Genomic DNA, 20,183 nt, shown 5'->3' on the forward strand with positions numbered 1-20,183 from the left:
TCTTCTCTTCTCATGAGGTGGCCAAAGTATTGGAGCCTCAGTTTCAGGATCTGTCCTTCCAGTGAACACTCAGGGCTGATTTCCTTCAGAATGGATAGGTTTGATCTTCTTGCAGTCCATACCACTGTAGTATAAACACCAACAACTGGGAAACACTGGCCTGCAAGCGCTCCAGTTGGAGAACAGCCTTTACCAAAGGTTTCATGGGCTTTGAAGATGCTCGAATTCAGGTTGCAAGAGAGAAACATGTGAAGAGGAAGGCACGATTGGCAAACACTCACCGTGATCAACTCCCACCCAGAAACCTATGTCCCCACTGTGAAAAGATGTGTGGATCCAGAATTGGCCTCCACAGTCTCTTACAGACTCACTGTTGAAACTGTGTTCATGGAAGACAATCTTTCTCAGCTATGAGTGATCACCAAAGAAGAAGAAGAGTGGAGGTAGAACGTTCTCCTCCTTCTGACACACCTCTCTGTCACCTGGCTTTCATCCAGAATTCTACCCACCCATCCTGTCTCTCATCCAGTTCCCAAAAAAAACTCACAGTTCACCCACAAAGTCTCACAAAGAAGAGGGTTTGCCAGAAACTGCTAGCATAACCCTATTGCAGATATTAATACTGAAGCAATTGGATGCCTAAAACTTCAAATTGCCATGAAGTTCACTGGGTGACCTTGGGCCAGTCACTGCCTCTCAGCCTAACTCAACTCACAGGGTTATTTGGGGGATTAAATGAGGTGTGGGGAGACCTTTGAATTCCAGTGGGGTGGGAAGATGGGATGGAAATGCAATCAATAATTCTGGGTGGTGCTGTAGAAAAGGCTCTGTCTTGCATTTCAACCAGCCATGCTTTGGAAAAGGGCAGGATGCATTGCAGGGCCTCCGCTGCTGAACACACATCATTGCAAGTTTATGGATTATTTCTTCCTCTCCCTCCATTATTGCAACTGCTGCAGAGTACCTAGCCTCGTATGGATGACCCTGTCTCAAATAAGCCATTGCCATGTCTGCAGTTGCTGAATGGAAACTGTGTAATAAATTTCATTTGATTTTATTGGATTGGATAATCAAATAACATTGGCATAATTCAGCATTTGGCTTACTGCGGCGCAGTGTAATTTTCGCTTTCGACAGAGTCAAAAGGTGTGTTCGAATAATGCCCAAGGTCTCTCCTGTCATTGTGTTTTTATAGGTTTAGCAAGCGGTGCAGGTTTTATCAGACGTGCTAACTGCACATCTTGCTTTTGATGTCAAAATCACTGTGGCAAATCAATTTCTACAATTTTCCCCCATGAAATTACACCAAATGATTGCAGTGGTGTTTGTTATACTTAAAAGCTCTATGACTCTTCACAGGCAACTGCTGAACCACTTAAGTCAGTGCAGATAACATCACGAGCCAGATAATAAACTTGAAAACAGACTGGATTTTTAATAAATGAGTTATAATCACTCCCTGGAAATGGGAAGACAAATATCATACCAGGTTGTGCCCTTAGAATAATAGAATCATAGAATTGTAGAGTTGGAAGGGACCCCAAGGCATAGCTGTCAACGTTTCCCTTTTTTTTAAAAGGGAAATTCCCTTATTCCAAATAGGATTCCTCGCAAGAAAAGGGAAAAATTGACAGCTATTCCCCAAGGGTCATCTAATTCAACCCCATGCAATGCAGGAATCTCAGGTTGATGGTGACGTAGCAGCACCCATAGGAGAGACAATGCAAATAGTGAATGAGGAAGTGGGAGAGACAGGGGTGGAGATTCACTCGGGACAACACCATTATCCAAGAGGCTGGGTTCTATAGCCTCTCTCTGTAAATACTGCATTAAAAAGCGGACGGTAATAAAAAAAATTCCTTGTCTTTGTATGTTCCTGGCAATCAGCTGGGAGTCACTGGCAGCAGCCTGACGCAGCCTTTGAAATTTGCAATTCACTGAATTTTGCAATGCAATTTTCCAGCTAAGCAATGTGTAGAAAAATGCACATACTAACATCATTTTAAAGGCTTGTTTGCCCTCTGCCAGGGTTAGGCTGCTTCAAACATCAGTAACTGAGTGTGTTTTGGATCCGGTGTAACTTTATGCCAGCTTAATTCACACTGTTTTGTTTTATGGCAACTTCTGGTGTCTAGGATTGCTCCTTTAAAGATCCATTAATTCTTGGCCACCAAAGTTACCGTATGATTGGAAAATGTAGTTTTCCAAAATGTGGAATTATGTACAAAGTAAATCACCACCCAAGTCTTGTAGTGCTGAGAAGTAACCACTGGAAGATATTTACAGGGTTAGGTCAAAAAATGCAGTTGTTTTAGAAAATTCCATAAGCTCTGGACCTCTCTGCTTTTCCTGTTACAGTGATCATTAGAGGGGAATACAGAGCCCGGGACTAAAGATCTGAAAAAGCTATTAGGACATCTCATTAAATGATCTCTCGGGGCAAAAATCTCTCCTATTGTCTGTTTCTTCCTTTCAGTCCAGTCTTGTTTTAAAAGCCCCAACAAATGGAGCTTCTATCACTCCTTCAGGGAGATCATCATGGAGAAAAATCTCGCTGTCAGGAAGATTTGTCTTCAAAGCAAGCTTATATTTTCCCTTTCTTTAATGCTGCCACATTATTCTTCCTGTCTTCGACCATTCTAAAGATCTATACTCTGTCTCTCCCATTCTCTACTCCCCACCTCAACATTTCCGCTCTTCTCTCAAATATCCTCGAAGCAGCAAGCATTGCGATCAGTTTGCGAGTGCAATTTGCACTTGGGTCAAAAGTTGCTGGAAGGGCCACACACACGATTCCATTTGCCTCATCTCAAATGCCATAGAGTTTCATATGCCAACCTGGCCTCACACTGGGACAAAGTGTAAGACCTCTTGTCTGGCTGAACCCAAGTCCTTCACTTCACTGCATTGAAGCTCCCTGCCCCATAGGAAGCTGCTTTTTTCAGCGGATGTTTGTCCTTTGGAGCAAATGGGGCATTTATATTTCTACAGGGTATAAATAAGGGCTTGCTGATCAGAAGGTCGGCGGTTCGAATCCCCGCGCCGGGGTGAGCTCCCGTTGCTTGGTCCTTGCTCCTGCCAACCTAGCAGTTTGGAAGCACGTCAAAGTGCAAGTAGATAAATAGGTACCACTCTAGCGGGAAGGTAAACGGTACTTCCGTGTGCTGCTCTGGTTCGCCAGAAGCGGCTTAGTCATGCTGGCCACATGACCTGGAAGCTGTACGCCGGCTCCCTCGGCCAATAAAGTGAGATGAGCGCCACAACCCCAGAGTCAGCCACAACTGGACCTAATGGTCAGGGGTCCCTTTGCCTTTATAAATAAAGAGAATGGGAGCACATAAAATGAATGGAAAATTAAATAACACTCTACAAATGAAAATGAATGGGAACACATAATGATTCTGCTGCCTTGGGAGACCCCTAATTCTATTCATTGGGTCCCTATCCCTCGATGAAGCTGCACTTGCTCCTTTTCAACCCTTCACTGTTGTGTCTTGTTGTAGTTGAAACTTTTTATCTTCTCATGAATGTCATCCTGGTATGCTCTCCTTGTCCAACGAAACTTCCATTTTCTCTTCGGCCTTCGTCTCATGAGCAGCGTGTTTTTATGTCTGGCAGTGTACAAGAGCTTCCATCTACAACAGGACTTCCAAAACAGATTTATTTATACTTGCTTCCCCATTCCTCCCCCTGTGCCTTTTACAGTATGTGGTGCTTGCTAAGCTGTAAATCATGGCTCTGTAAATCAAGGCCTAGCACAACATTAGGCCATTGTCACCACCATCAACACCATTCTTCTTGAGGAGTGAATACTTTGAAGTCGTAACTATCCCTATCCTCTTTATTTAGCCACTCCTAGATAGACCTACTCTGCCACATCATCATCATCACATTCATATACCACTTTTCTTCCACAGAGCTCAAAGTGGTGTATATGGTTTCCCCCCATTTCATCCTCACAACAAGCCCATGAGGTAGGTTAGACTAAGAGATGGTGACTGGCCCAAGCTCACCCAGTGAGCTTCATGGTTGAGTGGGGATTCAAACCCTGCTCTCCCAGATCATAGTCCAACACTCTAACCATTATACCACTCTGGCTCTTCCCCACTATCTACTATTGGTTCCCTCTCCTTATTCTACAAAACTCCCTTGGACCCCATCTACCAATCAGCAAACATTCCTTGATCCTCAAATAAGCCTTTTAAAATCATACCTTGGTTGTCGAACTCCCTGGAACTCAGACGTTTTGGCTCCTGAATGAGCGAAACCCGGAAGTGACTGTTCCAGTTTTCGAATGTTATTTTGGAAGCCGAACATCCGATGGGGCTTCCGAGGCTTCCAATTGGCTGCAGGAGCTTCCTGCAGCCAATCAGAAGCTGTGATTTGGAAGTTGAACACTTTGGAAATTGAACAGACCTCTGGAACAGATTCCATTTGACTTCCAAGGTATGACTGTATATGCAGAAGTTTATGCAGATTCAGTCTGTATTGATAGCATTTTACTGTGAATTTCTCACAATATACATATACATTTTTATAAACACTATTTTGAATTTTGCAGAATGGCTGTGTTTTGGTCTGGGTAATGTTTTGTTAAGTCTGAATTGTGTGGGTTCGCCTTTAAATGCAAACTGAATTGGATTTCTCACCCATCCCTATTATTAAACAATGGTAGACTGATAACCATCTAGCCAGGACATGTAAATCATCCCCTAGGTGAAACCTTTTTTATTTGAAGCTGGCCAAGGAAGAAATGCCTTCAAGCCAAGGACAATAGGACAGTGGATAATCAGTCTATTCCTCTTGTGAGTGATTTATCTCCTTCACATATATGAGGAAGTAAAATGGTCTGCCTTCTCATTTTAACTGCAGCTCCTAGAGCTTGCAAGGGCCATCGTGGTGCTGGTTCAGGTACATTTGCCTGGTGCATTCAAAAAGAGATTAAAGCCAGGGAAAGTGTTTTTCCACGCAGCCAACCCAACAGTGCACATAAGCCAGCAACCACACAGGTGTCTATTCTTCATTTATAGAGGCTTACATGGCACTTCCATCCGTAACGCAGAAGGAAAGTGTGAGAATATATTTTGGTCAAAAGCAAGGTTGAAACGGAGGGAAGGTCTTTCACAGGTAGGAAGAGTTCCATCAAAAACGGAAAGGAGAATGGAAATTACCTCAAATTGCATGTTCATTCGAGGTCACACATGGAAAATGATGTATGCTACTTTGAGCTCCTTGGAGGTAAAGTGGGATATAAATGTAGAAATAAATACATGAATAAATAAAATAATCACAATAACTGCACTTTAAAATATTGCTAGCAGCAAGGGTGTAATCTGGCAGTTTGACTTAGAACAAAGCCAAGATCAGGCATTTTAACACTCACCAAATACCGTATTTTCCCCATGGTAAAAGTGTCTTTGTTTCTGGCTCTTGAACTCTGAAATAGCATCCCTAGTTGAATTCACCATGATAGCTGGCTTTAGATAACTTTATAAAAGAATGGGGGGAAATTTACAAGTTATTTTGGAGACTACTGTAAGCAGATGGAAACAAGAGTAGGATTTTGACTCACTTGTAGTGTAAAAAAACATTATGGATAATATGGTTGGATATAATAACTGGAGTACAAACTAATACAGTGGTACCTCGGGTTACATACGCTTCAGGTTACATATGCTTCAGGTTACAGACTCCGTTAAACCAGAAATAGTACCTTGGGTTAAGAACTTTGTTTCAGGGTGAGAACAGAAATCGTGCTCCGGCGGCGCAGCAGTAGCGGGAGGCCCCATTAGCTAAAGTGGTGCTTCAGGTTAAAAACAGTTTCAGGTTAAGAACGGACCTCCGGAACCAATTAAATACTTAACCTGAGGTACCGCTGTATGCAGTTGTAGATGTTTTAAAACAAGACTCCATGGACAGGATGGGGTGGGGGAGTCACAAGATTCAGAGAATCTCCACATATGGTGTTACTTTATCAATGTGTGTTTGTTTGTATTTTTTTATTTGTAAAATTAATAAAATTTATTTTAAAAAAAGAATTCACCAGATATCAGCATCTGCAGTTAACTAGAACGGTATCTTGTAAAATGAATAACAATCGTTTCTTTCATTTAAACATCTCTTTGCAAAACAAAAACAAAAAGCAAGACACAGATGTTGCAAATTAAATTGGAATAAGGAGATGCCACTCTTTCACACACTTCCACACATAAAAACACACACTTCCACGCACCTCTTCTAACCATCTGGCTGAAGTCAGCTGAACACAATCCAAATAGGCAGTATTATTTCCTACTGTTTACAGAAAATCAGTAAGCAAAGAAACTTGGCAGAAGATCATCCTTCTAAACTTCAGAGACTGGAGGAGGGGGTATCTCTTGTTATTTGACATTGTTGTTCAATTTTTAGGAAGTCTACAGACAGTTCTTGCTTTTGTGTTTTCATTTGAAAATATATGTACCCAGCCACCCCTTAAAAGATGCATCATTTTCCAGGAAGGGAGTAAATTGCTTAGCCCTTTGCTGCATCTGTAAAATATTATCCACATTTCTGTCATAAGTTTCCTGCAAAATTAAGTGGGGCCCACAGAGACGGAGCTTTTAAAATGTCAATGAACCATCATATAAGATCAATAAGACAAAGGGAGCTTTGCAGCAAGTAATCACAGGCACGATCCCTTCCAAGCATAGGCAAAAACACTGTCCCTGTAGTGCGCACATATCCAATATCCTCATTCAGTCATTTGTGGAACACTCTTCGAATATTCACCTCTTTGGATATTTGTGTCAAAGGTGCAGTAAAATAACTAGGCCAGGGTGAGGAACTTCTTGCTGGGCAAACCTCCTAGGGCCACATGCTGGTGGTGAGTGAGGCCAGAAGCAAACATAGGAGGAGCAACAAATGTTAATTTAGCCTTCATAGAATAGGCTAGTTTCTAGACACACTCACACCCAGTCAAGCAAAAATCACCTATCAGCATTCAGGGACACTCAAGGAGAATGTGAAGTAGGGGGTCATGATATAGGGAGAGATGTGGCTGGAAAGGGGGTGTGGCCTGGGGACAGCCCTGCATAGGGGTAGGGGAGCAACTTACCGGTAATTCATCTTGCTTCTAAAGGCAAACTTGTTCAACGCACACTTTCTGAAACAATATACAAACCAAGTTTATACTAGGGTAGGTGTAAATTTAAAAGCATATATTAGCAAACAACAAAACAACGAATTGTGTAATATTGGGGGAAATTGCTTTGCAAATATGTGTATACCGGACAGAATTGCATAATACAAATGTTTATATTATGAGAAAATCACACTAAAATGCCAATGAATTTTCATGAGGACTAAAATTGCCAGCTGGCGTGGAAATATAGAGATGTGAACTTACAATAGGAAAAATTAAAAAATGAAGGGAAGTCAAAGTCAACAGCTTCAGCTCTACTTAAATCAATGGGGACTGCTTCTGAGTAAATGCATGTAGGATTGCGCTATAAAAAATACATGCACATTTTATCCAGGAGAAGAAAAAGAAGATGTCCTGCCACATAGGATTTAACTAGCTTCAACAATATCTGGGGCAACATGAGGAATGCTTTGTATTTGTAAAAACTGTGGGTGGTATTCAATGCTTGTCCTACACAGACATTGAAGTTAATGGGCATGACAAGCTTAGGTTCATTGATTTCAGTGGGTCTACTCTGAGTAGGACTTAGGTGACTACAACCCATTGCTTTGTAATGCAGAAATAAATTTAACTCTCCGGGTAAGTCACTTGAAAGTGCCAAATAGGCCTAGGACTAAATTAGGATGTAATTATATAAATGTGATGTAGATTGGTAAGAAAAGTGAATAAGATAGATAACAGTTGGAAATACCTTTGCTTAAGAATGATATTGGAAAGCTGTTACATGCAGATACAAGGAAATTCAGAAGGGAGGGAATAGAGGAAGTTAACCAACATGTAATTAAGGTTGGGTTTTCAAATAATTAAGTTCATTTTTATTTTTTCTTTGTATTGTGGTGGGTAGGATGGTGTTTTTTGTAATGTTTTCTTCTTTGATGTATTTTCTTCTGAGATGTATTTTTCTGCTTTTATTTTTCTCTTTGTTGTTTTGTTATGTGCTATTTGTTATAATTGTGGAAAACCTAATAAAAAATATTTTAAAAATAAATAAATAAATTTAACTCTCCAGGTAAACACTTCTCTGTCCCAATCCCCAGTAGCAGACTGTTATATTGCTTGAGAAACACTTCCCCCCTTTAAACAATCAGAACAGAGCATGCACAGCCCTTATTTACAGGTCAGCTTCAAAATGTCACCCCTCAATGTCAAGGGAGGAAGGATGTGGGAATGACCACATTGCTTCACCCACCCTTCAGTTATTAACCTCCCGTAAATTCTGAAGGGCTGTTTTTCTGCTCTGCTGTAGTCAGGAGAGACTACTGAAGCATCCACTAGTCTCTCTCTCTCTTTTTTCTTTTTTCTTTTTTGCAATTTCACTCAAGGCATTTTCTTGTATTACCAACGAGGCTCATGCTGAAATCTGCCAGTCAGCATGGCAGAAGTTCACAAAAGCCCTCCCAAGGGCACTCGATTTTGCATAGGGAATAAGGTGAGATGATCAGAGCCAAGGGGAAAGGGTGAATCAAAGGGCAGGGCTACACCTTCTGTGCATATGGGGAGGGATGCAATTTAGTTCACATTTAAACCTAAAGTAATTTGCAATTTGTGGACCAAAACATAGCCATCCTATGAAATTCGTGCTTCTCTGAATTTTGCCATGGAACCCATTACACGGGCAATGTGTACAAAAATATATATGCATGTAGTAGGGTAAAGTCTGCCTAAAACTGCATATGTTAGTAAAAGAATAAGATGCAAAAAAAATGCATATCGTTGGGGGAATTAGCTTTACAAAAATGTGTAAAAGAGTCAAAATTGCATTCAAAATGTGTATCTTAGGAGAAAGTCAGTTTTTAAAATTAAAATAAATGCAAGCTAATGTGAAGAACTGAATTTAAGATTGGGGAAACTGTCACGATTTCCCCTACCAGTCACCTAAGAATAGGGATGGAAGGCTCCATCAGTTTCTGTTCTCTAAGTTCCCTATTTTTGCAGTCATGAATTGAGTTCTCCACATTTCTATAGCATTTTGTGTTATTTTTTATTTTTTAAGAACTTAAGGAAATTCATCAACATTTTAGTGCAGCTATATCCTAATCAACACATTTCATTCGTTTTTTGACTAATGCATATGTTTTTGTGAGCACTTTCCCCTCAATACAACACGTTTTGTGTGTTCTTTTCATGATTAAGTTCATTTTCATGCACCATTTACCCTCACATTTCCAAGCATTGTTTGGTTGAAAAGCTGCACTTAAAAAATTGAGTAAATGTGAATTGAAAAGGGTGGCTGCGTTTTGCTTCATGCATCATTTCAGAAAGTGCAGATTTAGTAGGTTCGCCTTTAAATGCAAACAGAATCAGGTTTCTCCCCCATCCTTCTCTGTGACCCTACCTGTCTTAAACTTGAAATATACCCATTACAGTACATGCTAACTACTCCCTTTTATTTTTCTTTTAAAGGAAAGTTAATTCTTCCCTGTTTACTCACTGCACAGTTTCATAAATAAGGAAGCAATCCAAGCCCAAGATCTACCAGGCTAAATAAGGATCCAATAGGTCTCTGGCTCAGTAAAGCACGAGACTCTGAATCTCAGGGTCATGGGTCATGGGTTCGATCACCAAAAGATTCCTGCATTGCAGGGAGTTGGGCTAGTTGACCCTTGTGACCCCTGTTAGAATTCCTGCTCTGTGATTGCAGTCACGGGATTGTTGTCTGTCACATGACGGTGTATGTTTTGACTCCACAGAGTGGGAAGTGACGGAGACAGGATGTTTGTGTTATTGTGTTACGTGAAGTGGGACTGTCCTTTGTTCTTTCTCTTTGCTGTCTGATGCTAGAGAGAGAGAGGGAACCATGTTCCAGTGCTCCATGTGTGTTTTATATGTAAATAAAGTAGATTAGCCAAAATGCTGAGTTGCTGAGGTCTGTCATGCAAAGCTGTGAAGACTCTGCGGATCCCTGAGTGTGCCAATGTCTGTTGGCATCGGTCGCTGTGATGTTTGGGCTGAAGAAAGATTTGAATCGCCCGAATGAACGACCGGGAGGGAGAGATCATGCCAGTTGGGCATGTGTCTCTACTAGGGTCCTACTCGAGAGTAGGAAAAGCTCCTGACAGCCCCATCCAACTCTACAATTCTATGAATTGCTGGTGTGGCTGGGCTATGCAGGTGCAAGCCACACCTTCTGACTGAGCCAGAGATACCCTGGCACAACTCTCTCATCATGGCTCAGCTGGGGCTCAGCTGAGACCAGCAGATCTTATGTTGCCTTCAGCAGCGGAGCAAGCTGATTGGGAGCCTGGGGCAGCGCGTGTGCCCTGCGCCCAGGAGCAGGGCCAGTTGCCCATGGGGGGTGGGGCCAGCCGCCCATGGGGCTGGGTGAGCCGGGGCAGGACACTCCGCAGGGCCTCTGAGGAGTCTGCCTGCCTCCTCCCACTCAGCCGCCCTACAGCTTAGGGGGAGGTGGCAGGCAGACCATTTGGGGCAGCCCGGAGCCTGCGGGCACCCAAACCATCACGTCACTCCCCGGAGTGACGCGTGGCTCGGGCGCACTGCAGGCCCCGCGGTGAGTGCCACCTGGCATTTTGTCACCCCCCTCAGTGGTGACACCAGGGCGGCCCACCCCCCACCGCACCCCCTTCCTCTGCCCCTGGTTGTCTTAAGTCCTGAAAAAGAGATATTCTGGAGCAGTGGCAGGGACAAGCAGGGGTACTCCCAGAGTACTCCCTCTGTTCAGATCAGTCACGTGACCCGCCAACCAGGTGGAACTTCCACCAGTAAAAGCAGTGACTTAAGTAAACTCCATTTTGAAAAGCTTGCTTTCCCTCTGCCAGTTTCGGGCAGCAGCAGCTCTGTTCCTGAATAAGTTTGGATGTGGTGTACATTACGCCAGCTTAATTTAAGCCATCATAAATTACGCTGGCTTCCCATAGTTCGAATCGTCCCCAAGCCACACATTTGGACATCCTTCTCCTCCTAACATAATAGCAAGGAACGAGAGAGGTGCAGACCAAACTCGCCTGCTACTTAAAGCCATTTTGCACCTTTCACTTTTCATAAATAGACAAACCAGGCTCAGACTGACCTTGACTGTAATTACAGCTGAAAACCTTCATGTTTCTTTGACAGAGTTTGGACTATCATGCTCTCTCTCCTATTATAACAAGTGACTATGTCAGAATGGATCAGGAGGCACCCACTACATCATTGTGCCCTGTTATTAACATAGTCATCACCAATAATGGAATTATAGCTAGAGATGTATTGTGGCAGCCAGCCACACATCCTCTCTCTTTCTCTGTGGCTCCTGGTTATTTAAGGCTCAGCTCAGGCATTGTGTCTTGAGAGGGAGAGGAACTCATTGATTTTCAAAGGTTACACCTGAGCCACAGTTCCCCTCGTGCCACTCTGCAAACTACTTTTCGCATTTTCCTCCATTCCAAAAGATGGTTTCTTATAGGGATCGGTGAGGAATTTGATTGGATTCCAAAATGAAGTGACCTGATTCCCAACCTCCAGCTAACTGGAATTTAGTTATCCACTAGCTTTTCTGTTTTCAGGATGTTCTGGTGCTATTCTATGTTATATAATAATATATGCATTTTGAGAGTGGATCCTTTTTAGAAAAGGCCATGCTGAGAGAATATGCATTCAGAAATGAGTTTTGTGGTCGAAAATGTGTTTAAAAATATACATTTAGCTGCCTCTCCCAGCCAAAAAATGGAAAGATGACAAGATACCAATGAAAAAAGAATAGCAAGCCAAACTTATGGAATATGCAGAAATGGCGAAACTTACAGGAAGAATCAGGGACGCGGGTGGCGCTGTGGTATAAACCACTGAGCCTTTGGGCTTCCCAATCAAAAGGTTGGCGGTTCGAATCCCCGTGACAGGGTGAACTCCTGTTGCTCGGTCCCAGCTCCTGCCAATCTAGCAGTTCGAAAGCATACCAAAAGTGCAAGTAGATTAATAGGTACCACTCTGGTGGGAACCTAAACAGTGTTTCTGTGCGCTGCTCTGGTGTCGGTGTTCCGTTGTGTCAGAAGTGTCTTAGTCATGCTGGCCACATGACCCAGAAAACTGTCTGCGGACAAATGCCAGCTCCCTCAGCCTGTAAAGTGAGATGAGTGCCGCAACCCCAGAGTCATTCACAACTCAACAGTCAGGGATCCCTTTACAGGAAGAATCAGAAACAATGACAATGAACATTTTAAAAAAGACTGGGAACCCCTTATGTTCTACATACAGAAATACTGTAAAGAAATGGACTCACTAGCAGGGTTTGGTTAAACATTTACAACTAAGAAAACAAGTTCAAAGGTTAAGAAACAATAATATGAAATGTAATTGAGTGTAAGAGGTAACTATGAAAGAAAATTTGGTGTAAAATTGATAAGAGCATTTAGATGTATGATCATAAAGATAAGACAACAATTAAGCAGAAGGAGTAAATATTTTAAGAACCAGAAGGGGAAGCTGATGGAAGTCATGGGGAGGCGGGGTTATATGATAAATGTTATATTATGTCATGTGGTTGAATATTAAATCGTAAAATTCAATAAAAAACTTTTTTAAACAAACATATATTTAAATGCAGTGGTGGCTAAGTCCCTTTGGGAATGGGAGGCAGGAAGACCGACAGTGAAAATTACCAGCTGAAATAAAAAAGGTGCTTCATGTTGTTTAGGCACCTGCTGAAGACATTTTTGTTTACAAAGAATTTCTCTGAGTTATAACCGAATCATCTATGGAATATCGATTGCAGATCTACAGAAATTGTTTTATTAGGCTGGATCCAACTATCTTTGTCCACTAGACAAATATTTGTCCACAAAGAGCAAGGGCTCTTGTGCTAGCAGACAGGTGACTTTTAATGCTAAACAACAGAGGAATCCTATGCAGCAGTTGCACTAGTGGAAACTGGTCATGAAACAGGTTGCATGCTCTGTTGTGCGAAGAAGTTAGCCAGCAAGCTGCCTATGCGTTCTCTCATGCAGCAACGTTCTGCTGGTGCAAAACATTTCACAAGTGGAACAAGTATACTGCTACGTGACTTTAATTTGCATTATATTAGATGCAACCTGATGCTTTCAGAATTGGAAAAGAACAGAGCAAAGTCTTGTGTTACGAATTGAAATGCCCAGCAACCATATAGTTCATCCTTTGTCTATATATTTTTATAAAAAGACATGTACAATAATGTTGTGACTCTAATACCTGCCCCTGCCCGTCCTTTATTTTTCTGTTTGATCTTCAGGATGATCTCCAGCCTGCTGCAGCTGAAACCAACTGGGAATCGGTCACAAGCCCCGTCTTGGTAAGTTAAATGTGAAATGCGCATTTTAGAGAAAGAATTTAATTCAGATTTCCCCCCCCCCCATAATTTATTTATTTTTTGGCATGTGTTTTTTTGCATGGAAGCCCATGGAATGATCATGTTTTTATTTTCTTTCCCTCATGTATCACCACCACATAAGGATACATCGGAAAATCTGTATAACTGATTTTATTTAGCAAAATGTATATATGCATTAATTAAAAACAAAATGAAACAGCAAGCTATTTACCTATGCAGTAACATATGCATCTCTGGGTGGTTTTCTGTACCTTTTTAAAACTTGGCTAAATCTCTTTGCTAGATACATACCGATGGACATGTGCAAGTTCATTCTGAATTAGTTTTTATCTCTCTGGAGAATAAGAACATCACACAATGGCTTGGCACTCATTAGAAGGGAGCTGCCAATGTTTGCTACAGAGGAGCAACCTATTGAAAGTTGCTGAATAGCAACAGTGAGGTCAATAGCCTGGCAAGTCTTAACCTTGTCCCATTAAAACAGTTCTCCTTTGTCTTCTTCTCTGGATGCAACGCTCGAGTCACAATACGCTTGGCAAAAAGCTTTTTCTCCTGAAACTGGTAATTCCCTCTTTGCAGAACAAGCTCAAGTTTGTTAGGCTGCCACTTATTCATTTGCTTTTTCCTATGCATCTGCCAGGGCCAGCAGGTTATCGTAGGGTCTGTGATTGTCCTCTTGACTTGTCCTTCTTTCAGGAGAGCTGAGCTTTCCTTTTGCTGCATAGTAATTGAAATGGGAGGGATGCGGGTGGCGCTGTGGGTTAAACCACAGAGCCTAGGACTTGCTGATCAGAAGGTCGGCAGTTCGAATCCCCGCGACAGGGTGAGCTCCCGTTGCTCGGTCCCTACTCCTGCCAACCCAGCAGTTAGAAAGCACATCAAAGTGCAAGTAGATAAATAGGCACCACTCCGGTGGGAAGGTAAATGGCGTTTCCCTGCGCTGCTCTGGTTCGCCAGAAGCAGCTTAGTCATGCTGGCCACATGACCTGGAAGCTGTACGCCGGCTCCCTCAGCCAATAAAATGAGATGAGCGCCACAACCCCAGAGTCGGTCACTACTGGACCTAATGGTCAGGGGTCCCTTTACCTTTTTAACTGAAATGGGGGTGGGGGTAAATCTATCCTTTCAAAGGTAAAAGTTTTATATAAAAGAAAAGCAGCATTGTATGATAGGGCCATGGCTCAGTTGCTGAGCATCTGCTTTGCAAGCAGAAGGTCTCAGGTTCGATTCCCCGCCAACTCTACTTTAGTCCCTGTCTGATCTCTCTCGCTTACTTCAAATCCCTCTTCAAAACTCATTTTTTCCATGAAGACATTGGTAAAGGTACCCCTGCCCGTACCGGCCAGTCGTGACCGACTCTGGGGTTGCGCGCCCATCTCATTTAAGAGGCCGGGGGCCAGCGCTGTCCGGAGACACTTCCGGGTCACGTGGCCAGCATGACGAAGCTGCTCTGGCGAGCCGGCACCAGCGCAGCACACGGAAACGCCGTTTACCCTCCCTATAAAGCGGTACCTATTTATCTACTTGCACTTAAGGGTGCTTTCAAACTGCTAGGTGGGCAGAAGCTGGGACCGAACGACGGGAGCTCACCCCGCCGCAGGGATTCGAAGACATTGGTACAACCCTTTAATTCCCGCACCCCACTATAACCAGACCTAACTGTGTGCACTTGAAATAGTCAGAGTAGTCTTCTGTTTACCCCAGTGTCCATTTCCTGCCCTTTATCTCCGGTCAAATGTTGTTGTCAAATGTTGGGCAGGGACTTATCCTCTTTTACTTTGTAAAGTGCCATGCACACACCAATGGCACTACTTAAATAACACATGCAAACATAGTCAGCTGGTTAACCATGATCTTATATATGCCTAGAGACAGATAGTCAGGTCGTGGTATCCATAGCAGTGATCAGAAAAGTAATGACCGCTGGGAGGAGTGCAGAGAGAAGAAACACCATGGTGCATCTGCAGCAGCACAACCGGATGCCTTCATCTGCCCCAACTGCAACAACACATGTCTCTCCTATATTGGTCTCTACAGCCACAGCAGGAGCTGTAACTCCAATGGTTTGACTTCACCCCCAAAGGTGCACTCCTCCATTGTCTCCCGAAACAGACGGATGCCAACCATAGATAGATAGATAGATAGGTAGGTAGGTAGATGATAGATTTATTGTTGTTTAGTCATTTAGTTGTGTCCGACTCTTCACAACCCCATGAACCAGAGCATGCCCAGCACTCCTGTCTTCTACTTCCTCCTGCAGTTTGGTCAAATTCATGTTAGTAGCTTCGAGAACACTGTCCAGCCATCTCGTCCTCTGTCGTCCCCTTCTCCTTGTGCCCTCAATCTTTCCCAATGTCAGGGTCTTTTCCAGGGAGTCTTCTCTTCTCCTGAGGTGGCCAAGTACTGCAGCCTCAGCTTCACAATCTGCCCTCCAGTGAGCACTCAGGGCTGATTTCCTTCAGAATGGATAGGTTTGATCTTCAGAATGGATAGGTTTGACCTTCTTGCAATCCATGGGACTCCAGCACCATAATGATAGATAGATGATAGATAAATAGATAGATAGATAGATAGATGATAGATAGATAGATAGATAGATAGATAGATAGATAGATAGATAGATAGATGATAGATGATAGATAGATAGATAGATAGATAGATAGATAGATAGATAGATAGATAGTAGATAGAGTTTGCTTGTGTCTACAGTGGTACCTTGGGTTAAGTACTTAATTCGTTTCGGAGGTCTGTTCTTAACCTGAAACTGTTCTTAACCTGAAGCACCTCCCACTGCCGCTGCACCGCCGCCATGTGATTTCTGTTCTCATCCTGAAGCAAAGTTCTTAACCCAAGGTACTATTTCTGGGTTAGCAGAGTCTGTAACCTGAAGCGTATGTAACCCGAGGTACCACTGTATATGTGCTTGCATTTACACACAAAAAACATACATATATTGAGGATGCAGCCCTTGTTTTTTGCAATGCATAATATTAGCCCTGTATAAATACATTCTATGAACCAGATCTGGGGGAAAGTTTTATTTGAGATGTTTGTCACTTTCTACCTGCGTTTTTCAAAGTACACCGCACTGTATGTCACTCTTAGGGCGTTTCCTATCACTCTCCGTCAGTGACTGACGCTACTCTTACGGCAGAAGCTCTGGATCAAACCGTTGCTGGATTTGACACCGTGGAGGAACTCCTCAAGCACTTTAACCCAGACACGTGGCAAGAAGATCTGGAAAGTCTGTACACAGACACTGCCCCACATCGCGGCAGAAGTTTCTATGAAAGGAAATCGAAAGGTAGGAAGAAACCTGTTGAAACTTTGGTATGTAGAGTGCGGCTTGTGAATTTTGCTAGAGGGTAGCATTTACCCGGGTGGCACTGTGGGTTAAACCACAGGGCCTAGGACTTGCCGATCAGAAGGTCGCGGTTCGAATCCCCGCGATAAGGTGAGCTTCCTTTGCTCGGTCCCTGCTGCTGCCCACCTAGCAGTTCAAAAGCACGTCAAAGTGCAAGTAGAGAAATAGGTACCGCTCCAGCGGGAAGGTAAACGGCGTTCTGGTTCGCCAGAAGCAGCTTAGTCATGCTGGCCACATGACCCAGAAACTGTACGCCGGCTCCCTTGGCCAATAAAGTGAGATGAACGCCACAACCCCAGAGTCGGTCACAACTGGACCTAAAGGTCAGGGGTCCCTTTACCTTTACTAGCCTTTACCCATTGCAATTGTGCACTCAAAGATCCTTTTAGAGTAAGAAAGTAATGAAGTTGTTTTATACAGGAAGTACATAATTTGGATAGGAAAGGTTTTGAGTTCTAAGATGGCTAATCTAGAGAAGACAAAGATCGCCATGCTTGTTCTTTAGTTTTCAGAGGATAGATCCAAGACCTCTCATCTTCACATCTGAGAGAGAAGTGTGAGGAGGAGGAAATTGTAAACAGATTAGGGAATGGCAGTTTAAATTGGTATGCAGAGTTCAGTCTCAACTTGAGAATTCAGTTCATCAGAGAATATACTTTGACAAGAGAACATCCTCAGCAAACAGCTGAGAGATTCTCCTAACAGGGGAGTTATTACATTGACTTCATGGCTGTGTTGTGTAAACCTAGGTAATGGTTAACAGCAACGAAAGCACCAGACAGCATTTTTACTGCACATTAATGCATTCTGGGGAAGTTTAATGGGATTCAGGCTTTCTTAGCACTGAACTGTGTTGTACTGTTGCAGCAGCTTTTCGGGGGAAATAATTAAAATGAACGGCAAAATTAGCAGGATGTAAGAGATAAGAAAAGCCGTTCTGTTCTCTGGAGAGGTCACTTTCTGGTTCTCATGGAGAAGCCATTTTCAATGTAGTCCAGCAATGGAAGTGCGCAACTGTATTGAGGCAGTACCAGGGTTGAAATTTTGCACCCTTAACAATTTTGCACCAGGGGGGATGACCCCTGTGCCCCACCCCGCACGCTACACCACTGGTTCTGACACTTTGAGGTTTCTGCTTTGAGCCGGGTTCAGATGTACTTGGTTTTCCCATGATGGGTGCAATATGAAGAGATAACTTGCATTTCTGAATGGCCCCACAGTGCATGCATTCCCATGACACTCCACATCGAATGCAGTGATTCTCAGTGGAATCAGCTCACACACTTAGGGTGAGTGAATCAGAGGCCTTTGAGTGTTCCACACTACTATTGGAACTCCTCAAGGGATCATGTCAGAGACCAGGCAGAGGAGTACTGCTCTGATGAGGAATGGTGGGAGCCTCCTCCTCCCCCTGCTGCTGACCAGGATCCTGAAGCTGCCCAGGAGGAGAAGAAGCAGTATAGATTTGGAACAGTGGTTTGCAGAGGGGCATAGTTCTGAAGACAAAAGTTGGGATGAACTGGGGAGTGAACAGCAAAGTGGAGAAGAACTGGAAGAGAGAGAGCTAACAGACTCTCTCACTGGAAGGTGTCCAGCTTATCAGCCCAAGGTCACATAGAGCAGATAAGGTGGCTACACTAGAAGCACAGTGGTTGTGAGATCAGGTTGCAAGGCGCGGAAGTGACATGGGGGGGGGGGAGTGGGTGGAAACCTTAATTGGGAACACCTTCATTCCGAGAATGGCTGCTTTGTTCTTTTGCTGTAGTCATTTAAGACTTTAAGCGGGTGGCGCTGTGGTTTAAACCACTGAGCTTAGGGCTTGCCAATCAAAAGGTTGGAGGTTCAAATCCCCATGACAGGGTGAGCTCCCATTGCTCGGTCCCAGCTCCTGCCAACCTAGCAGTTCAAAAGCACGTCAAGTGCAAGTAGATTAATAGGTACCGCTCCAGCGGGAAGGTAAACGGCATTTCCGTGCGCTGCTCTGGTTTGCCAGAAGCAGCTTAGTCATGCTGGCCACATGACCCAGAAGCTGTCTGCAGACAAACGCTGGCTTCCTCGGCCTATAGAGCGAGATGAGCACTGCAACCCCAGAGTCGTCCACGACTGGACCTAACGGTCAGGGGTCCCTTTACCTTAAATGGTAAGTGACTCTTTTTGCTTTGTCCTGATTCCCAAAGCCTGACAGATCATCTACCACTTCACTCCTTCCCTGACTCTGAATTATTGGCCACCATTTAACTCCACAAATCGCTAAGGATTGCACTGTCAATGTATCTCTCCCACAATACTAGAACTCAGGGTTGTACTATGAAGCTGAATGCTGGAAGGTCCAGGACAGACAAAAGAAAGTACTTCACACAGCACATACTTAAATTATGGGATTTGTTTCCATAAGATATAACGATGGCCACCACCAGGTGGCCTTGGCCCCTTCCAACTCTACAATTCTATGAACAGCTCACCAAACACAATCTGGACACCTATAATCATTTCTCCAGAGGACAAATGTTTTTTGGCTGAACTTTAAAGCCAGTTGTTTTATATAAGCCACAGGTGTCCTTAATTACCAGTAGTAACTCCACTTCTTCTTGCCCTCTGCCGCCATGTTAACTGTCCTGCTGTATATTAAGGACTGGGATAATCATTTTTATCCATTGCACTTAGACGAACATCTGGCGTCAGCACCTGTCAGAGCAGGTGGTTTTTATGGGCTGCCAACATCTCACCAATTTTCATTATGTAGACCGGGTGGTTAAGCATTTTAATTGTAATTGAATGAAACGCAGGATTCTGTATCATGCACCCGCTTGCCTTCTTCTTAAGTAGCATCCAGTTGCAAGAAGTGCATCGGTTGGGAATCACTCACTAATTCATCAAATTTCCCTATGGCTCAATAGAGAAGCTCCCTGAGCAGTTGATTTTTAAAAGCAAACAAAAAGATAAAATGAGTCAATGAAGTCTGTGGGGTCAGAAAACCAGGGAGAAGAGAAGTGGAGTTGCTGGGAACCTGAATTCAAGATTGCAGCATTTTCGTGCAGGTACCCCTTGTTATTTGCCAACAAAGGTCCATATAGTTAAAGCTATGGTTTTCCCAGTAGTGATGTATGGAAGTGAGAGCTGGACCATAAAGAAGGCTGATCGCTGAAGAATTGATGCTTTTGAATTATGGTGCTGGAGGAGACTCTTGAGAGTCCCATGGACTGCAAGAAGATCAAACCTATCCATTCTTAAGGAAATCAGCCCTGAGTGTTCACTGGAAGGAAAAGATCGTGAAGCTGAGGCTCCAATACTTTGGCCACCTCATGAGAAGAGAAGACTCCTTGGAAAAGACCCTGATGTTG

The 20,183-nt window shown here is 43.4% G+C and overlaps 1 protein-coding gene across 1 annotated transcript in view; it reads left to right on the forward strand.

Annotated features, from left to right (window-relative positions):
- Positions 1 to 20,183, forward strand: part of PDGFD (platelet derived growth factor D) — a 140,481-nt gene that overhangs the window by 100,885 nt on the left and 19,413 nt on the right. The window contains exons 4-5 of the mRNA XM_081197696.1: positions 13,380 to 13,439; positions 16,584 to 16,782. Of these exons, the coding sequence (XP_081053822.1) occupies positions 13,380 to 13,439; positions 16,584 to 16,782 (259 nt within the window). The remainder of the gene's footprint in view (positions 1 to 13,379; positions 13,440 to 16,583; positions 16,783 to 20,183) is intronic.

The sequence above is a fragment of the Podarcis bocagei genome (assembly GCF_964188305.1).
Source record: "Podarcis bocagei genome assembly, chromosome: 6".
Lineage (NCBI taxonomy): Eukaryota > Metazoa > Chordata > Lepidosauria > Squamata > Lacertidae > Podarcis > Podarcis bocagei.